Source organism: Siphateles boraxobius, unplaced genomic scaffold (assembly GCF_051911475.1).
Source record: "Siphateles boraxobius isolate OS27281-9 unplaced genomic scaffold, OSU_SipBor_1 49, whole genome shotgun sequence".
NCBI lineage: Eukaryota > Metazoa > Chordata > Actinopteri > Cypriniformes > Leuciscidae > Siphateles > Siphateles boraxobius.
This window is the reverse complement of record NW_027509130.1, coordinates 3,230,481-3,250,084: the sequence shown is the minus strand read 5'-3', so window position 1 is coordinate 3,250,084 and position 19,604 is coordinate 3,230,481. Positions and strand designations below refer to the sequence as shown.

The 19,604-nt window shown below is 36.4% G+C and overlaps 1 protein-coding gene across 4 annotated transcripts; it reads left to right on the top strand.

Annotated features, from left to right (window-relative positions):
• Positions 1-5,445: 5,445 nt before the first annotated feature.
• LOC143711128 (uncharacterized) lies at positions 5,446-18,939 on the top strand. Of its 4 annotated transcripts, XM_077202463.1 has the most exons (10): positions 5,446-10,644; positions 11,985-12,097; positions 12,244-12,380; positions 13,461-13,598; positions 14,198-14,308; positions 14,414-14,455; positions 14,743-14,812; positions 15,022-15,152; positions 17,207-17,411; positions 18,147-18,939. In XM_077202463.1, exons 1-10 carry the CDS (start codon positions 10,619-10,621, stop codon positions 18,254-18,256), a joined length of 1,083 nt encoding a protein of 360 aa, XP_077058578.1. In that variant the 5' UTR covers positions 5,446-10,618; the 3' UTR covers positions 18,257-18,939. The 4 variants fall into 4 exon arrangements, with proteins under 4 accessions (XP_077058578.1, XP_077058580.1, XP_077058581.1 ...); XM_077202465.1 differs by lacking the exon at positions 15,022-15,152 and having other exon boundaries at positions 5,447-10,644; XM_077202466.1 differs by lacking the exon at positions 15,022-15,152 and having other exon boundaries at positions 10,382-10,644; positions 14,746-14,812.
• The last annotated feature ends 665 nt before the right edge of the window (positions 18,940-19,604 follow it).

Genomic DNA, 19,604 nt, shown 5'->3' with positions numbered 1-19,604 from the left:
ATTTAAATTACGATATTTTACTTTATTTTTACGGTTTTTGTTTGGCAGCCGCAGCTGCCAGTCATTGACCGTTTTTTTACGATTTTTTTTTTTACAGTGTACTCCCATGTAATGTTTAATAAGTTTATATTGTTACAATACAGCTTACACACTAAAACCATGTCAAACACAACACTAAAAGCACACATCAAAAGGGTACTTGCACACAAGAAATTTAGAGTAACAGTAAGTTGTTTAAAGTTGTTGCAGCCACTACATTGTGATTTTGCAGGTGGCACCCCTCAAACTACATTAGACAAATAATTATGGTGACTACATTGCATGCAAAAACAGTCCAAACATTAAAATCCTAACCAGTGTTCAAAAAATACGAACATTGTTTTTTTATTGTAGGAAAAAAATGGCTAATGCAAATAACAAAAACAGATCATGTGGGTCTTTGGTACAGGACAAATTAGGAGAAGTTGGTTTGGCATCAATATCTAAAATGCTGTAGAAGTAGCTCCTATACGATCTTATTACTTTTTAGTCACTTTCAACAGTGTTAGGTAGTGGAATGACATACATTTTGGTCTTCGACTTAACCATTACACATTTACGTTTCAGTGATTGAGGATGCACGGCAAATACATTGTTAGTGTGAGACACTTCATTTATAAATGTGGAGGATATATTTAGCTGAACATCTCTACAAACCTTTCCTCCGCTCTTGGCAAGCTCTTTTACTAAAACACAGAAGTCATTTGTGGCAGATGCTGAAGGTGTCCCATTGTCAGATGTAAAAGCCACGAGGGTCATAATTTCACATAATGTCCCATCACTTAACTGTACAACCGAATTATTTCTCTTTTTAAGGGTAGTGTTGTTATATGAATGATAAACAACACTGCTACAAATAAATCGGTCATAAAAAAACCCTGAATGAACTGTCACTCCTTTAAAATGTTCAATAGCCATCCTTTGCAACACAGATGTGCTACCTTTCTTTGGGCATCCAAAACCTCTGACATTATTTTGAAACTCCCTTGACTTATTTCTTAAGCCAGAACTACTTTGTAGTTTCTCAAATAATTTCCTTATGCTGTCATTAGCATTTGCCATTGTAGTGCCTGCTTTTATTGAGAGACTTCTCCACCTAAGGAATCTTTTCACTATTTGAGTTGGCACATGTGTTGTTCCATTGAAAAACTTAATCAACGTCCCATTAAATGATTCAAATGGAAATGTGGATGTGGCCCACAGTGGTCCCCAGTTGCGCACACTTGCTGCCAGGTGCATTAACAAATGAACATTGAAAGACACATTGGCAGCACCATACAGTTTCTCAAAGTTAAGTACAAACTTTCGCAGAGCTTGTTCTGCCACATCCACATGGCTCACTTTGATGGCATCCTGTAGAAGAGTGTGCATTGCAAAAACTAATAAAAATAGGTGATTCCAGTACTTTTTTTTCAAAATGCCATTTAAAACAGGCAGTGCATAAAACAACAAAAATGCCCGCCACTCAGATGCTTTCCAGAATTTTCTGTCCTTCACTGATCTTGGTGCCCTTGTGACCTCCACAGGTGGACAAATGGCCAGCAATTCCTGGTCTATGTCACTGACCTTGGAACCCAGGTACCAGTCTTTATTATGGTGCTTACTGTCTAGCCACAGAGATGTAATCTGTTTAGTGACACCCAGGCATACACTGTGCTGGTACTCAGGAACAAATCCAGTTATCATATTGAAGCTCCCAAGTTCCATCAAAGGGGATGGGCCTTTCACTCCCATTACGGGATTAGCAGGTGTTGCCAGAATAGCATGCTGAAAATGATCTGTCTCGTTCCGTAAAGGTGGTTCGGGAGTTTCCCAGATGTATGGGCCACCGCCAGTGTGGAGACAGAAGTCACACCCGTATTTGCCATTAAACTGTTTTGTGTTTCTCAGGAGGGGGCGGGCAACTGAATCTGAGGAGCAGATGAGTGAATGAACTTTGCTTGAATGCTCTATGTTTTCAGAGTCCCTCCATTTAATTCCATTTTCTTCCAATTCTTTGAGCTGTGACACAAAAGCTGTTAAAAAAGTGACCATATTTGGCTTGCTGTTACCAAACCATAAGCATGGTATACATATGTTGGCTTGACGATCTTTTGGTAACAGCTCGATGATTTGGCACTGAATTGGCCATATCTGAATGTTGTTACTATTGAAAACTGGAATTCCATCACAATTCCAGATGATGGATATGTCGTCAGCCCCTACTCGTCCACTCTGCTTGAGTTTTTCATATTCTGCCCCACACTGAATATCTGAAACAATGCCTGGAATTGATTCCCTTTTATTTAAATGTGTGTCAGATTTTTCCAGAACGTACTCTATTTGGGTTGATAGAGTAAGTACAAGAAAGTAAGATCCTACCCTTAGGTTTTTTTCAATGTCGAATTCACCTCTACAAGAAAAACAGTTTTTTGGAGCTGTCTCACTGGGTCCCATGTAGCTTTCACAGTCGATACAATAAAAATGGGGCACATATTGGCCAAACTGTCCATAGGCTTTATGAAAAAGATATGACGTTGCTGGCACCAAGCCAGGGAAATGTTCATTGAACATTGCAAGAAGATCCTCCAGAGCTACTCATGTCAAATTGTGCCTCAGTACATATGACATTAGTAACAGCAGACTCTGACCTTTAGTGAGGGGAGCACCGGGGTAAACCGGATCGTCATCATGGCATTTCTGTAATAGAATACAAGATTGATTACATTCTCACCTGAAACATAATATGATACAAAAGCAGAAATAGCAATGACAGTGTTGTTCTATTAAGACAGATGAGATACAAATTTAACTTAAACTAATAGTGCACAGATAATCTGTAATTACATGGTTATACCTTCGATCGGTTTGAATCTTGATTCCCGTCTTGCCTTCTCTCTTCTTCTGCTCTCTGTTCTTTTCCACTTCCATCATCTTCCTCTCTGTCCTCTTGTCCACTTCCATCATCTTCTCTGTCCTCTTGTCCACGTCCATCATCTTCCTCTCTGTCCTCTTGTCCACTTACATACTCTTCCTCTCTGTCCTCTTGTCCACTTACGTCATCTTCCTCTCTGTCCTCTTGTCCACTTACGTCATCTTCCTCTCTGTCCTCTTGTTCACTTCCATCCTCTTCGTCTCTGTACATTTGTCCACTTCCATCCTCTTCCTCTCTGTCCTCTTGTCCACTTACGTCATCTTCCTCTCTGTCCTCTTGTCCACTTCCATCCTCTTCCTCTCTGTCCTCTTGTCCACTTACGTCATCTTCCTCTCTGTCCTCTTGTCCACTTACGTCATCTTCCTCTCTGTCCTCTTGTCCACTTCCATCCTCTTCCTCTCTGTCCTCTTGTCCACTTACGTCCTCTTCCTCTCTGTCCTCTTGTTCACTTCCATCCTCTTCCTCTCTGTACATTTGTCCACTTCCATCCTCTTCCTCTCTGTCCTCTTGTCCACTTTCATCCTCTTCCTCTCTGTCCTCTTGTCCACTTCCATCCTCTTCGTCTCTTTCCTCTTGTCCACTTCCATCATCTTCTCTGTCCTCTTGTCTATTTCCATCATCTTCATCTCTTTGATGTTCTCTCTCCTCAAAACTTTGCTCTTTTCCTGATGTTACATCTTGTCTCCATGTCACCATCCCATTTTCATCACTCTCTTGCTCCACTTCTCGGTAAGTATCTGCATCACTATGATCTCTGAGACGAATCTGAGACAAATGTAAAGTCATTAAGTGAAGCTCAGTCTTAAAAAATAAGCAATATTTAGATATAGGTCTAATGCATTCTACTCCAAAGCTCATTTAAAAAAAAAAAAACAGCCCGCCAACCCAGTATGCTGCACAGAGCTGTGTGATAATAGAAAAGGCTGGCTATATGGCACTAAGCCTAAAGCCATCCAGCATCTAACATTTGATTGAACATTACAATATTAAAAAAATGTCCTATTCTACACATGTAGATTTTTTTCTTGAACATACCTTTTCAAAAACTTTTCTTCTGTAAGCAGATGTTCTAGGAATTGGTGATGTAAAGAGAAATCTCTTGTATAATATTTTTTTCTGTTTCTGCAGATACAGTACAAAGCAAAAATGTATAAAGTATAAATATGAAAATAGCAAATTATATATATATATATATATATATATATATATATATATATATATATATATATATATGAGTATGTATATACACACACACATGACACATGAACAAAAATCATATGGATGTAGGATTCAAAAATAGGAAGTAGTAATATGATAATAATATGATAAAACAATTGGAGATTGATAATATTGAAAGTGAAATTATCTCTCAAAATATATATCCATCAGATGGGCCTATAACTGGGGGCTTATAATATCCAAAAAGAAATGAGGGGAGTTTTTCTGTAAAGGGAATCAAATATGACATCCTATTAACTTGGATAAAATGAAAGCAATTAGCTGCCACGTTGTTACAATTAGTATATAGTAAATAAAAATGTGATTGCTATGACATTACTATTTATCTAATTGTGAAACAATTTTAATTACGTTATAACCATAGCCTGTATAACATTAAATAACGTAATGCCTTTATTTTATTTTTATTTTTTTAGGGCGGGATAAACTATTCAATGCATTTCATCAATTGTGTTAACTTACCTTTTTCTGTTGAAGTTTTCTGTGTTTTGTTGATATTGGCGTCCCAGATTGAGTCTCATCTGAATTCAAATGTTCCTTAAATTTTCGTTTTGATGCCATGATGATTTTGAATCACAGACTGTATTAAAGGTATTGTAGGTAGAAATCCCCAAAAATACTTTTTTCCAATTTTTTTCAAACTGTCTTTATATATCAATGCATAATTAAAATGTAAGTACTCTGGAAAATAAATTATAAAAATCGAGTGTCTGTAGTTCTCTCAGGACTGTAATAAACACAGCTCATTATTCCATTCGGGACGAAAGAAATGATTGGCTGGGGCGACTGTCACTCTCCCTCGCTACCATGGATACCACCTCTGCTGATACAGGAGGAGCCCAAATGCGCGCACCCGTTTGAAAAGGAACGGAAGCTAGTAATAACAAACAATTGATTTAATGCATAAACGACAAAGACACTGAAGAGGGAGTGGGGCTGGAGGAAGACAGGAAGTTCTCTGTATTCCCGCACTGACTGAAGGAGTTTGAATCGTAGGCGGTAGGATTTGATTTGAATTTGGCGGATTGCATAAACTGTTCATTGAATGTAGCAACATGGCTTCTACATCAGGAGGAAATAGTGGTAATGATGAGATGGAGTGGATGATTTCAAGATCATCACGAATGAAAAGAATGATGAGGAAGAGACAAGAAAGGGCAAAAAGTTGGTCGGAAGAGAGCGAGACAAGAGCAGAAGTTAGCAAAAGGACAAAAACAAACGAAAGGGCGAGTTCACGAGAAAAGGATGACTTAAACATGGAAGAGGAATATAAATTAATGGTGGAATTTAAAGAGGAGGGTGGATTTATTCACCCGATAAAGCTGACTAAAGCAATAGAGGAAGAAATAGGGAAAATCAAAATGGCTAGAATCATGAACAACAGAAAAGTGCTAATTCATGCTGTCAGTGAATCACAACAACAGAAGATACTCAAAATGAAAACCTTGATGGGGGAAAGGATTAAAGCATATGTTCCAGGAGCTATAGCAAGGTTGAGGGGAGTAATATCAGGAGTTCCAATTGAAATGACAATGGAGGATGTGAAAAAAGAAATTAGAGGAGGGAAAATAACAGACGCCATCAGGATTAAAAGTAAAAGAGATGGGGAACTTAAAGATACAATGGCAGTGATTCTTCAATTTGAAAATACCATGCCAGAAAATATCCAGCTAGGATATATGAATTACAGAGTCAGAGACTACATCCCTAAACCCCTCAGATGTTTTACTTGCCAAAGAATGGGACACATTGCAAAGGAATGTAAAGGCAAAGCTAGATGTGCACGATGCGGAGGACCGCATGAATTTGGTAAATGTGATAAAGATGCTAAGGTTAAGTGTTGTAATTGCGGAGGTGAACACAGCGCAGCATATGGTGGATGTGTTGTACAAAGGGAAGCCAGAGAAGCGCAAAGAATCAAAATAACAGAAAGAGTTTCATATGCTGAAGCTTTAAAAAGAGTGAGGAAAGATAGCACAGGAGGAATGAGGTTGGGAGAAGCAGGTCAAAGAAACTCGGCTGGGAATACAAAGCAAAGGCAGATTTATCAAAGACAAACCTTGGTACCAACAACAAATAGTCAAAACACATGTTTGCATAAATGTAAAGTGGATGAAAATACAATGGTGGTGAAAAAAGAAAACTTTGTAGCATTCATGTGTCATATTGTTAATATCACAGTACAAATGAAGAAGAAAAGTGACAAAATCAAAGCAGTTGTAACAGCAGCTGGAAGGTTTTTAGATATGAAAGAAATTCAAGCAGAACAGATCCATTCCATTCTGAGTACCACTGAAACAATAGAGAATGTTCAGGATTAGGATCATAGCTGTTATCATGGTTTTACACATACTTCAATGGAATGCCAGAAGTTTAATTGCCAATGGACAAGAATTTAAAAAGTTTGTTTATGAATTAGAAATAATTCCAGATATAATATGCGTTCAAGAAACATGGTTAAAACCTAATTTAGAATTTAAGATTCCTGGATATAGCGTAGAAAGACAGGATAGAAGTAATGGTAGTGGAGGAGGATGTGCTATTTTTATTAAAGATGGAATAGCTTATGAGAAAAATCTCATGAATAAAGAATTAGAATGTGTTATTATAGAAATATTTAATGTAAGAAAATATGGAAATTTTAAAATTATTAATTATTATAATCCATGTAAAAATCTTGAAAGTGATATATTTAGGGAGATGGCGGGGAAAATACATAGAAGAGAAATATGGTGTGGTGATTTTAATGCCCACAATAGTCTTTGGGGTAGCAGGAAGACAGATCATAATGGTAGCATAGTGGAAGAAATAATGGATGAAAGGTCATTAGTTTGTCTTAATAATGGAAAAGGTACAAGAGTAAATATACATAAAAATACAGTTTCATGTCTTGATATCACATTAATATCTGATTGTCTGGTTAGTTCATGTAAATGGGATGTCAACTGGGAGTCTACAATAGGAAGTGATCATTTTCCAGTAAGTACAATAATTGATGACAATATAAACAGGCAAGAAGATTTTATATTAACAAGATGGTGCTTTAATAAAGCTAATTGGCAAAAATTTAAAATTAAATGTGAGGAAACCAGTCATATGGTTACCTTAAAAGGCAACATTGAAGAGTGTGCAAGGGAGATAACAGAACATATTTTAAATGCAGCAAGTTATAGCATACCAAGGAAAAAAATCATAAAAGGTAAGAAAAAGGTAGTGCCTTGGTGGAATGATGAATGTAGCAAAGTGGTTAAGGAGCGTAATAAGGCATTTAAAATATTACAGAAAAATTTAACAACCGAAAATCTTATTGAATATAAAAGGAAAAGAGCAATGGTTCGTAAAACTATTAAGGAAGCAAAAAAGAAAACATGGAGAGAGTATTGTTCCTCAATAGGTTCAGAAATAAAATTAAAGAATGTTTGGTCAATGTTTAGGAAAATGACGGGGAAAAGGGATGATGTTAAAATACCAGCTTTAGCTAGAGAACAGGAGATAGTAGTTTTAAATAAAGAAAAGGCAGATTTATTAGGCGAGACATTTGCTGCAGTTCATAATGGTGATCATCTAACAGACATTCATAGAAGGCAGAAGCTACAAAAACTTGGAAAGCATAAAAATATATTGGGAAAATGTAAAAAATGTACATCAACATTAGACATGAATATAACTGTGAAAGAAATTAAAACAGTATTGAAAGGGACAGGATATTCAGCTCCAGGGGAGGACCAATTATGCTATGCTATGTTTCGGCAGATACCGGAAGTTACATTGGAATTAATATTAAAATTATTCAATAAAATATGGAAAGAAGGTACAATACCAAATAGTTGGAAAAGGGCAACAATTTTACCATTTAATAAACCAGGGAAAGATCCAATCAGTCCAAATAATTACAGACCAATAGCTTTAACTTCTCATTTAAGTAAATGGATGGAGAAAATAGTGGTCAGTAGATTAGGGTTTGTTCTTGAACATAAGAAATTAATTAATGGATACCAGTGTGGATTTAGAATAGGGAGATCAACAATGGATGCATTAATTAGAGTCAGTAATGATATAGAGAAAGCGTTAAAAATGAAGGAGATAATGGTTGTAGTATTTTTTGATATAGAAAAAGCATATGATTCATTATGGAGAGAAGGGTTACTTATAAAAATAAAGCAGATGGGAATAGGTGGGAAGATGTATAATTGGATAGCAAATTTTTTGATGGATAGGAAAATAAGGGTGAAGATGGGGAACGATTATTCAAAAGAATTCAATGTGGAAAATGGAATACCTCAAGGTAGTGTAATAAGCCCAATTTTATTTAATATCATGATTAATGACATCTTTTCAGATACTGACAAATGTATTAAATCTGCATTATTTGCAGATGATGGGGCCATATGGATGAGAGGAAAGAATATAAAACATGTAGTAGGAAATATTAAGAAAGCAATTAATAAAGTAGAAAAATGGTCTTATGAATGGGGTTTTAAATTATCAGCAAACAAGTCTTGTTTTATGGTATTCACAAATAAGAGAAATATTGATATAGGAACAATGACATTATATGGACAGACGTTGGAAAGGGTTACAGAATTTAAATACCTAGGACTATGGTTAGATAGCTCTTATACATGGAAAACACATATAGATAACTTGGAAACTAAATGTAAGAAAGTTATAAATCTCTTAAAGGCTGTGGCTGGAAATAACTGGGGTGCAGATAGACAGTCATTATTAAACATATACAGGGCTCTTATGAGATCAATAATAGATTATGGCAGTTTTATTTATGGAGCAGCAGCTAAAACAACACTACAAAGGATAGATAGATTACAGAGTAGAGCTTTACGTATATGTACAGGAGCAGTGAAAACAACACCTATCAATGCTCTTTTAGTAGAGACTGGAGAAACTCCACTGGAAATGAGAAGAATGAAATTAGGTTTAGTATATTGGATGAAAATTAAAAGTAGTATGGATGAAAATGTAACTTCAACAATTCTAAAAACTTGTTGGGAATATTCAAAGTTCCATGGTAATGGATTTGGATGGGTTATAAGCAAATTGATTAAAGAGTTTGGATTAGAGGATAAGGAAATAGCACAATGTAATCCAATTAGTGTTGTTCCTCCATGGTTATTTCCTGAGATAAATGTAGACATGAGACTTCTTAAAATGAAAAATGAATGGAATTTAAACGAAATAGGGATACAGACTGATATATATTTAAGAAACTCTTATTATAATTACCTTAAAATATATTCAGATGGGTCTAAGAATTTAAAAGGGTGTGTGGGAATGGGAATATATATTCCTGAGTTCAAAATACATATTTCTAAAAGAATGTCAGATCAACTATCAGTTTTCACAGCAGAGATGGTGGCAGTTATATTGAGTTTACAATGGGTTGAGGAGGTTAGACCAGATAGGGTGGTGATATGCACGGATTCCAAAGCAGCTTTAGAAAGTATTCAGGGAGAAGGAAATAATAGGAAAGATTTAGTATTAGAAATTCAGCACAGTTTATTTAGATTATACAGGGGTGGCATTGATATTTGGTTTTGTTGGGTACCAGCACATGAAGGGGTAAAAGGAAATGAAAAGGCAGACAAATTAGCAAAAAGGGCTTTAGAGGAGGCAATAGCAATTACAATTCCTTTAGGGAAAGGGGAAGGAAAATCATTTATTAAGAGGAAAGAAATTGAAAATTGGCAAAAAAGGTGGAATGAAGATAAAAAAGGAAGAAGATTATATAAAGTACAAAAGTCAGTAGTAAAGAGAAATATTAATGAGAGAAACCGAAGGGAAGAAATAATAATGATCAGATTAAGAGTAGGTCATACTTATTTAAATGACAATTTATATTTAATAGGGAGGAAAAATAATGATAAATGTGAAGGATGTAGAGAGATAGAAAATATAGAACATGTATTGATGAACTGTAAAACATATGAACCTGAAAGGGAGAAATTGAGAAGAGTAGTTGAAAGGACAGGCCAAGAATGGAGTCTTAAAGGATTATTGGGAAATAAAGGAAATATAAAAGATATTTATAGATTAAGGAAAGCATTATTTATTTATCTTCAGAATACAAAATTAAAAAATAGAATTTAATAGATGTAAAACAATGTTGCTACACACTCATGAACAGTAGGTGGCGGTATGCACCTTAAGTTGCTTGCAATCCGCCATGATAGAAAAGAAGAAGAAGAAGAATAACAAACAATTATGGCAGAGAAAGAACAGTCACAATTCTCAGTAACGTTACCTGCATATAGAGGCAGCGAAGTCAAACGAGTTAAAAAAAGGAAGACAGTATTTGAAAAGGCTATGAACAAAAAGTCTTTGGATAAATAAAGAAATCATAAGAGAGTCGGCGTGGCTTTCCAGCGGTGGCGACAACTGAGTGATCTCAAGGGGCTGAAAAGTGACTCCATGATGGCTTTATTTCTGCTGGACAGGTAATCTTGCTGTTTTCATTTTGATGGCATTTATTTTTTCATGAAGCATGTATCACTAGCACACCTAACTACCTAATATTAGCTACCTAACGTTACGTAGCATAACTAACGGTACTGGCTTAGCTATGACAGTGTAACTTTGGTGTCGACTACTGTTAGTGAGCCAGGGTTGAGACGATAAATAAGCAATAGGCCTATCTGCAGTCGAAAGCTGTTTTATTTAATTTCGCCGAATCTAACTTTAGGTTAAAAAGTTTAGGGGATCTATTTTTATACCTAGCTTTACCCTCTGCCTAAACTGTGTTCCTATTTTCACCGTGAACTCTACCTACTCCGTTTTTTCACGTTTGGTTTGTTGTTATATGCTCTACATGTGTTTACATATGTCTTTATGTTGTATATGTGCTATACAATATATGTTGTGTGTGTGTGTTATATTATCTTGGGTCTGCAATGCAGTTGTGAGAAGGTGTTTGAGTGTATGTAATTCAGTTTATCTGTAAACAATCTTATGTTATGAATCTTACAAATTCACCTTCATCACAGTGTAACTGATAGTAACGGCAAACGTGTATCAATGAAGCTATTTATAGCTTTGCCTTATATTGAGTTTGATTCCGTTACGAGCTAGTAAAATATTTTAAACTTTACAAGTATCGTTATGCGAGCTGGATAGTGAGTACTAACAGCCATGTTAATTGTTTATATTCATACTGATAAAGTTAGTTATTTTATTACTTGTGATTCTGACATGATGTCACTACATCTGGTAAAGCTGGTAAACACGTCCGACTCTTCCAGCTGAGCGAATGGCCGGGATCGCGCGTTCATTTGTTTTGGGGGCGTGGCTTTGGAAGGAGCCGAGTTGGGAGGGAGTGGGAGTTAATGGAATAATGAGCTGTGTTTATTGTAGTCCTAAGAGGACTACAGACACTCGATTTTTATAATTTCTTTTCCAGAGTACTTACATTTTAATTATGCATTGATATATAAAGACAGTTTAAACAAATTTTGACAAAAAGTATTTTTGTGGATTTCTACCTACAATACCTTTAAACAGTCTGTTGTATGTTTTAAATATTTCGGCGCCTAGTCTCTGACCTATCAAGTGTAGCGGATTTGTTGTTAACGTCAAACCAATCAGAGCTGCAGACGTGCCCGTTAATTGCGTCCTATCCTTTTACAGTCTATGGTCCTAGCTTTCTTTGTTTCTCACGTGGATGCAGGTTTACAGGTTAGCAGGACAAAATGTCGTTCCAATTCGCCATCTATTACTTATTTAATAAAACACTAAAAGTGGAAAGTACATCGGTCATTCTTGGTAATTCCGACCATTTCAGTCAAGTGACATCCCAGCCCGACCTTGAGGACGACGATAGCTGGATTGAAATAAAATGTGCCACGAGAAAAGAACCAGATAAGACAGTGCCAGCTAAAGTCCTGCTATTTGGAGGTAAGTTTGAAGTTAACTATTATACCTATTTACTTCCCTACACGTTTTGCAAGTACTAGCTAACGTTAAAGTTAACTGTTTATTTGTGCCATTTTATAGGGAGTAGGTGTCGGTTAAACTTTTTTTTACTCCTGTCTTTTTATCAGATTCGTACAAAGAACTCATCTCAAAGAAAAATTTATTCCTTCTGGGTAAAGATATATGGGCCAAGGAGGAAAGCAGGGGTGTGAGCATGAAGAAGAAAATGCGGGAGACTAACGTGGTGGCTAGAACGGCTGTGGTGGTGAGTGGATAAGGTTACAGTAGGCCTACATTAAAAAAAAAACTTACATGCTGTCATGCTAATTTAAATAATAATGTTAGCTAACACCCAGCTGTTTTTTTGTATGGCAGAGAACTTAATATTATGCCCTGCATCCTACGTAAGTAAAATAAATAACAATATCAGCTAAATGTTGGTTAGTTGATGTTATTTAAGTAAAGTAACTTACTGGTTTGTTTACAAAATAATACATTGTCATATGTGAAATAAGCTGATGATTATTATAATACTAAAGCATCACTGCGTAAGTTTTTTTTTTCTTTAATTATGGTTTTTGGTGAGATATTGGATGATTTGAACATTTATAGAAATGAAGATGTGAGTGAAAAACACTATTTGATGGAGCTGTTAAATTCTCATAGGCATCTGAAATGTGACCCTGACACTGCTTACTGTAAAATATCAGAATCCAACAAGGTTGAACACCGTTGGGTTAATCATCAACAATGCGATTTAAAAACAAATAAAGTGTTATATTATCCTTCAGTGTGTAAAATATTAATTTTGTACTAGTAACTAAAGCTGTCAAATAAATGTAGTGGAGTATAAAGTACAATATTTCCCTCTGGAATTTAGTGGAGTGGAAGTATAAAGTAGCATAAATGGAAATAATCAAGTAAAGTACAAGTACTTCAAAATTAGACTTAATTACAGTACTTTAGGAAATGTACTTTCCAGTAATGTATGTAGAAGCATCCACAGTTTAGTTGCATGGTAGCTGCAGGGAGCCAGGTTGGTGTATATATATCACAAATTATTATTATTGTTGTTATTATTATTATTGTTGTTATTAGAACAATCATTCAACTTCATGTTACTCACAACTGCATGAAGGCTCTGTGTGTTGCCACTGCTGCCGTGGCAGACCCCTACTTCAGATAATGGGCTGTGGTCTGCGGATGCTGATTAAATTTAATATATCTTTTTATGTAAATTTACTCTGGATTTAATGAAGCTCAGTATGCCAATGAGACTTTCACATTGTGAGGCTGTTGTTATAAATCATTTATCTTTGTTTTTATCTTATACACATTTTTGCAGGCAAAACAAACCAAGATTAAAGAGGCAGCCAGGGACCTGGTATTACAAAACCTAAAGACTTCCCTGTCTCAGAAGAGGGCCCTTGCCACACAAGATCACCACACCAGTTCTGAGGATGAATCTCCACAACGTCATTGTGTAATGCATGCTTTTTTCCTGAGAAGCTGGCTACATTGTTAACAATAGCAAAAATTGGTGTGTTTCCAACACTACAAAGTGCTTAATAAACATGTCTTGATTTGAAAATATTGGGACATAATCTATTCCCCTTGTTAATCTACTATTCATAGTTTTCAGTCACGTGACATTTGCGGTACCTGGAGGGCAAAACAGACCAACATAGCGGCTCACGCCGTGACTCCCCCATAGAGAAGCCGCAAAAGCAGTTACATTTATTTGGATCACCTTTCAACTTGAGAAAAAGAAAGATATGAGCACAAACTGCAAGTGCTGGGCTCTTTCAATCCACGTTACAGCAATCTGGCGCATTTCTATTGTTAAAAAGCGCCAGTTGCTTCCTAGTTGGCAGGCAGCGGAAAATAATGTTTTTTTTACCTTTCAATGGAGCGTTTTTCATGGAATATGATGTCACGTTCATACATTTTACTTATCGTTAGTTATTAAGTTTTCTGCCCCTTAATTCTCTAAACTGGTCAACCACGGTTTATAATGCCAGCATCAACTAATTTTATGAAATTGTTAACTATTTTTCTACTTTTCCCATATACACATGACAGGCAAAGCATGCAAAGAAGGCAGTGAGACGTGTTTTGCCACCCCCGGCATCCAATCATAACACCAGTTCTGATGATGCCACATACATAGGCAGTCCACAACGTCCTAACATTGTAAGTCATACTTTTTTCTTAGCTTTTTTTTCTATACTCTCTCAAACACAAATACTTTATCTGTTTAATTGCTATATTGTTCTATTCTTTTTTCCAAATTTTCAGGGTAATGAATCGGATCAAGATTTATTCTCCACGCCGAGAATGGTAAGTTACTTTATTACGTAATATGACATAATTTACACATAATCACAAATGGGCTGTACTCAAGCCATAATTCAATCTCACCTGTTTTCTCCAATTTAATGTTGTCACTCTTAAATAATTTAGATGACTTTAATTTAAAAGATTTGCATCACTTTTACAATGTATACACACCTCCAGATGTTATGTTCTGTTAGGATAACATGTTGTAAATTACAAGTTATTGGGGTTTAATGTGACTAATCAAATCAATTTTTCCAAAAATCCTGTTATTCTATTCTTGATTGTAGCAGCTGATGGATGATAATACTGGTCACAGCGTGGGACCCCATGTGGATGAAATCATGGCATCACTGCGTGGTGGGTGTTCAGATTGGGATTGAAGGGTTGACATTTCAGAACACAGTGTGTTTATTAAATTCTGATTTAGGATCGTTCCACATAATGCATGATTGCCCTGTACTGAACTTAAGTACTATTATCCATCTACTTCTGGCCAGCTTTTATATTTAGTCCATTTGTTCTGTGCAACATACACAAACTAATGAAACATCATCACATTCACCTAGACCTCTCGGAATTGATCAAATTAATGAAGGAGTGTGTGGAGTGCGTCAGGGCATTAATGCCCTCAGCCGGGGGCACCCCTTCATCTGTGATGTCATCATTATCTCTTACTGCGGACATTGAAATTGAAATGGTATGTTAGAATTAAGGGATGAATTTATCTGTTTATTACTCAGCAGCCATAGTTTATTCATGGATGTTTAGAATGCTAAATTTGCATAAAGTTGCATTTTTTTATGTTGTGTAGTGTTATTGCTAAAATGGGTCTGTAATAATACATGTGTCACGGGTTTGGGTTGGTTGGGTGGGTGTGTTTTGTATTTGTTTCTGTGTTCATTGCCTGACCTTGAGTTTGCTCTTCTCTGTAGTAGTATGTATTTGTGTTACTTTGGTCATTTGTTCGTTCGTCAGTTGTCCTTGTTATGCGTTCATCAGTGTTTCTTGTCTTGTTTTACTGTCTCTATGGCTGCTTCTCAAGTCTCTTATTTGTCGTTTCCTCGATCCTCACTTGAACCACAAGTTTTCTGCTCCGCCATCTTGCAGACGGTCACAAAGCTCTTATTTGTGCTCCGAGGATCGAGGAGCGATCTCTGAGGAGCTATGAGCGAGGATACACCAGTGCATCCTTTGCGGAAGTCTTTTACTGACCGACGCGCCCCTTACTCGGTAGCCGTTATATTGATTGGACGGTGCAGCTGATCCGACTATTCTGATGCACGATCAGATAACATTAAAGTCAAGTTCATCACTGCAAAGAGTTAGGCTATATTTGATTTGTTTTATGAATCACTGTCTAGTTATAATCTGAGTTCATTGTAGGTCTGAACAACAAAAGCCCCACACACAACTTTCTGCATTTTTTAGAAAGATTTTATTTTTATTTATTTTTCTCCCATGAACTTTTATAATGGAAACAATTAAAGTCAGAGAGCGAGTCTGTCAGCAGGAAACATGTTTTACATCATTTATCGTCATTACTATTCAGTCACATTATGAGGCTGGCCATTCTTGTGTTTAGTCGAAATAGACAACTATAAAACAGCCGCTCATCCAGCCAATCTCAATACTGCATCTGATGAAAGCAGCCGCTGCACCGCGAGTAAAATCAGCTGATGAAAGTATGAATGAAAGCTATGTGCTAAAAAAAAACAAAAAAACATCGGTTTGATATGAGAGAACGCAGTGATCGATCGGTGAAGAGTGATGTGACTTTTAATAAATGTAATGTTTGCAGTAGGCTAGTGCTAGGAAATAAAGTGAAAGCTAAAAATCGTGCATCGACTTAGTTACAACATTTCATTTTCTTTTAAACATTTAGCCTAATAAATCACAAGACATATTCTGGGTTATTCAATAACGAATTCAAAATCAGAATCAATAATATAAATGCAGATAGTATCAGCATTCTGCCAGTAGAAATGATCCTGTGCCTCTGAGCAGGACACAGAAACCTATACGGTAATTATTATTCATGTGCAGGTGTTTGTTTATAAACAGGTAACAGCTACAGAGAGGATCGTGCTGCTGTGCACTGATAACTGTGAGACTTTATCAGAACAGCGCACTTGTGTGCAGACACAAACTCGAGAAGCAGCCTGTTTGTTTTACTTCCTGTGCTTGTCTCTGATTGTCTGAGTAGTGTCACCTGTGTGTAATTAGTTTTATCCCTCACCTGTGTATTTAAGTGGCTGTCTGTCTATCAATTGTTGTCAGTTCATTATTGATTTTGTCATCAGTGTTTCCTGCGTTTCCAGTGTGGCGTTTGCTTGTGTTGATTTCATGCATGTATTCCTACAGTGTACTCTCAATTACTTGTGGACTACTCTCACTTTTGGATTTAAATTTTCACCTTTGGTAGGGATAAACACCTTCAATTTACCTGCTTCATCTCTGTGTCTGCATTTGGGTCCTCAAACTCTGTCTCCTGTGGCTGATGGCTGATTGTAACGTGTTATACAATTGTTTATCTTTCTGTCAATGGGAACCTTTACACCACGCGTCAAACCACTCCGTAGTGCAATATATAGACTAATACCAGTGTTTTGTAAGGAGAGAAAATTGATTTAAGCACATTGTTTTCACGTTATTTGAATGTTAAATTTCTTATCGGTAGATAGATATCTCCCAACTATATATTAATTTGGTCAATTCATTCTCTCCCTTTCCCCCTCCCTCTCTTCCATACAGCACCACTTGGCTGGCAGTGCTGTGACCGTTCCAAAGAGGGCCTTCTTGCGGCTGAACCGATCTCGAATGAGCATTTTTGCTCAAGAGCTGGCTGTCCTGGTGTTCAAAAAGGAAGTCCTTGCTCAGTCCACCCTGACTGGGAAGTCTGGAAAAGGGGCACCACCAAAAGGACAGCTGGACGTTGCCAAAGTGCATGCCATAACGGGTAAATTACCTTGACTCTACTTGGAAAGCTTCTGCAATTGTATGTATTTTTGTAGCAGCAGTACAAACCACCAGTAATCTTTAAATGTTTTGCTATGTACTGTAGTAGGGAAAGAGCCCGACCGATATATTGGCCAGCCGATATGAGCTAATTGCATTTCATCGTCCGTTTATAACGACAGATATGACTATTCAAAAAGAAACAGACTCAGATCTTTCACTCATGTCATGGGTGTTGCAGGGCTCTCAAGTGTCACGCATTGAGCGTGACAGTCACTCATTATGGTCTTTTGTCACACTCTCCCGTCACACATCGTATTTCTCACGGTGAAAAACTATTTGTATTATATTTAATATGCCGCAGCGCCCCAAACTCTGGCCGCGCCGTTCGCACTGTGGAACCGGCAGGAATCAAGCGCCTCTCTTCTGGTGTTGTTTGTCTGGTGTTAGCCAATCAGACAATTCGTCTGGTGTTGTTAGCAGTCTCTCTGTAGTTTATACAGTAAAGGGGTATACTATCCAAATTATTCTGTAAATCTAGATCTCTGCTCTTTTTTTTACTTTAATACCGGCATCGGCCCCCAAAAACCCATATCTGTTGGGCTGTAATGTTGGCATGCCATACTGATACAATTCTTCAGTGCTAAACCTTTGAAAAATACTATTTCATTGCCAGATGGTCTTATTTTGTGAAAATAGAAGAAAATGTTTACCTTACCTCTTGTCTATTCTGCAGATGCTGTTCTTCAGGAGTTTCCACAGTCAAGTGCCTCTGATGTGCGTGCAGCCATCAAACGCAAGTGTAATAATGAGCAGTTCAACCAAAAAAATCTACGTAATATGTAGTATGTTTGTCAAGTGCAGTGGTGCAATGATTGATAATGTTTTATGGTGTTCCTCACTGTTGTTTATTTTCACAATTTCTACCTCAAGTCAGATGTGTCAAAAGTGTTTTTTTGTTTTTTTGGCTTCAGCCACCAAAACAGTGGACATAACGATTCTGATGTCACAGGGAATCTTTACAAAATATAAATCCCTTTTAGTTTGGTGAGTTAGCTGTTTTCTAAAATGCCTACATCCCCATAAAGCTAGTCAAACAGTCATATATCACCCACCTTATCTAAACATGACAGGTTTAAGGATACATAAGAGCACTGTTTCATATGTTAATCAATGGACTCTTATAAACAAAAGACTTTATTTACTGAATTTGGCTTGTCAGTTTGCAAGCTTTGATGTCTGGCCATAAGTTCTTTTGCGACTTCTTCTGTCCGTTATCTTAAGTAATACTGTGACGTTGAATTAAAACTATTCTGTCCTAATACTTTCCATAAGTTTCTAGAAAGTGTACTTTCTTTTTATTTTTATAATGTTAGTGTTGTATACTGTGTTAGTATTGGCAATGTACTATTAATACTGTGTTAGTATTTGCCACCATACAAATTCACCACACAGTGGACTCAATCACCTCCCTGTTATCGTTGTGAATGCCCAAACTATGACCAATAAAGTACTTTTTTCACCTGCAAGTGTGTTGAGTAGTCCCTTATTTAATTCAGCCTTCATACTGGTAGCCTACAATAGCTAACCAAAAAGTAACAGAGTAATAACATATATTGATAAGTAGCCAAAAAGTGTACTTTGTTTCTAATTTGAATAAACCCAAAGTAGAACTGAGCATACTATAATCACAATAATAATATTTTAAAAGTATAATGCTTTTATATTTGTAAGACATTCAAAGTGCATTTTAAATGTACTTCTAACACAGATATGGTACACTTAATGCTTATTAATCAAGCATGTATATCATTACATACAGCGAGTGGTTCCATTTTAGCACGTAAAAGTACACTAAGTACACTTCAAATTGTGCTTTTCTACAATTAAATTACAACTAAAATATATTAAGTACAAAATTAGTTGTTCCAAAATAGCATGCTTCAAGTTAAATAATCATTAACAAACTTGAAGTATACTGATGATTAGTCTGGCTTTAAGTATGCTCAAATATGCTAAGATTTAATATACTTAACACATTTATTTTTCACCTGGGCACCCTTCTCATTAATATATATACACAAAACACGTACTCGTTCGCTCCATCCGCAACACACACACGTTCGCTCCATCGGCAGCAACACACAAACACTCGTCTTTTATTGCGGCTTCCGCAACACACTCTCGTTCGCTC

Bases quoted from the DNA above. Each gene is read 5' to 3' on its own strand.
- LOC143711128 (XM_077202463.1), top strand. From the start codon at position 10,619: ATGATGGCTTTATTTCTGCTGGACAG. The intron at 13,599-14,197 runs GTAATGCATGCT...TACACATGACAG, and splicing joins AATCTCCACAACGTCATTGT to GCAAAGCATGCAAAGAAGGC. The intron at 14,456-14,742 runs GTAAGTTACTTT...TCTTGATTGTAG, and splicing joins TATTCTCCACGCCGAGAATG to CAGCTGATGGATGATAATAC.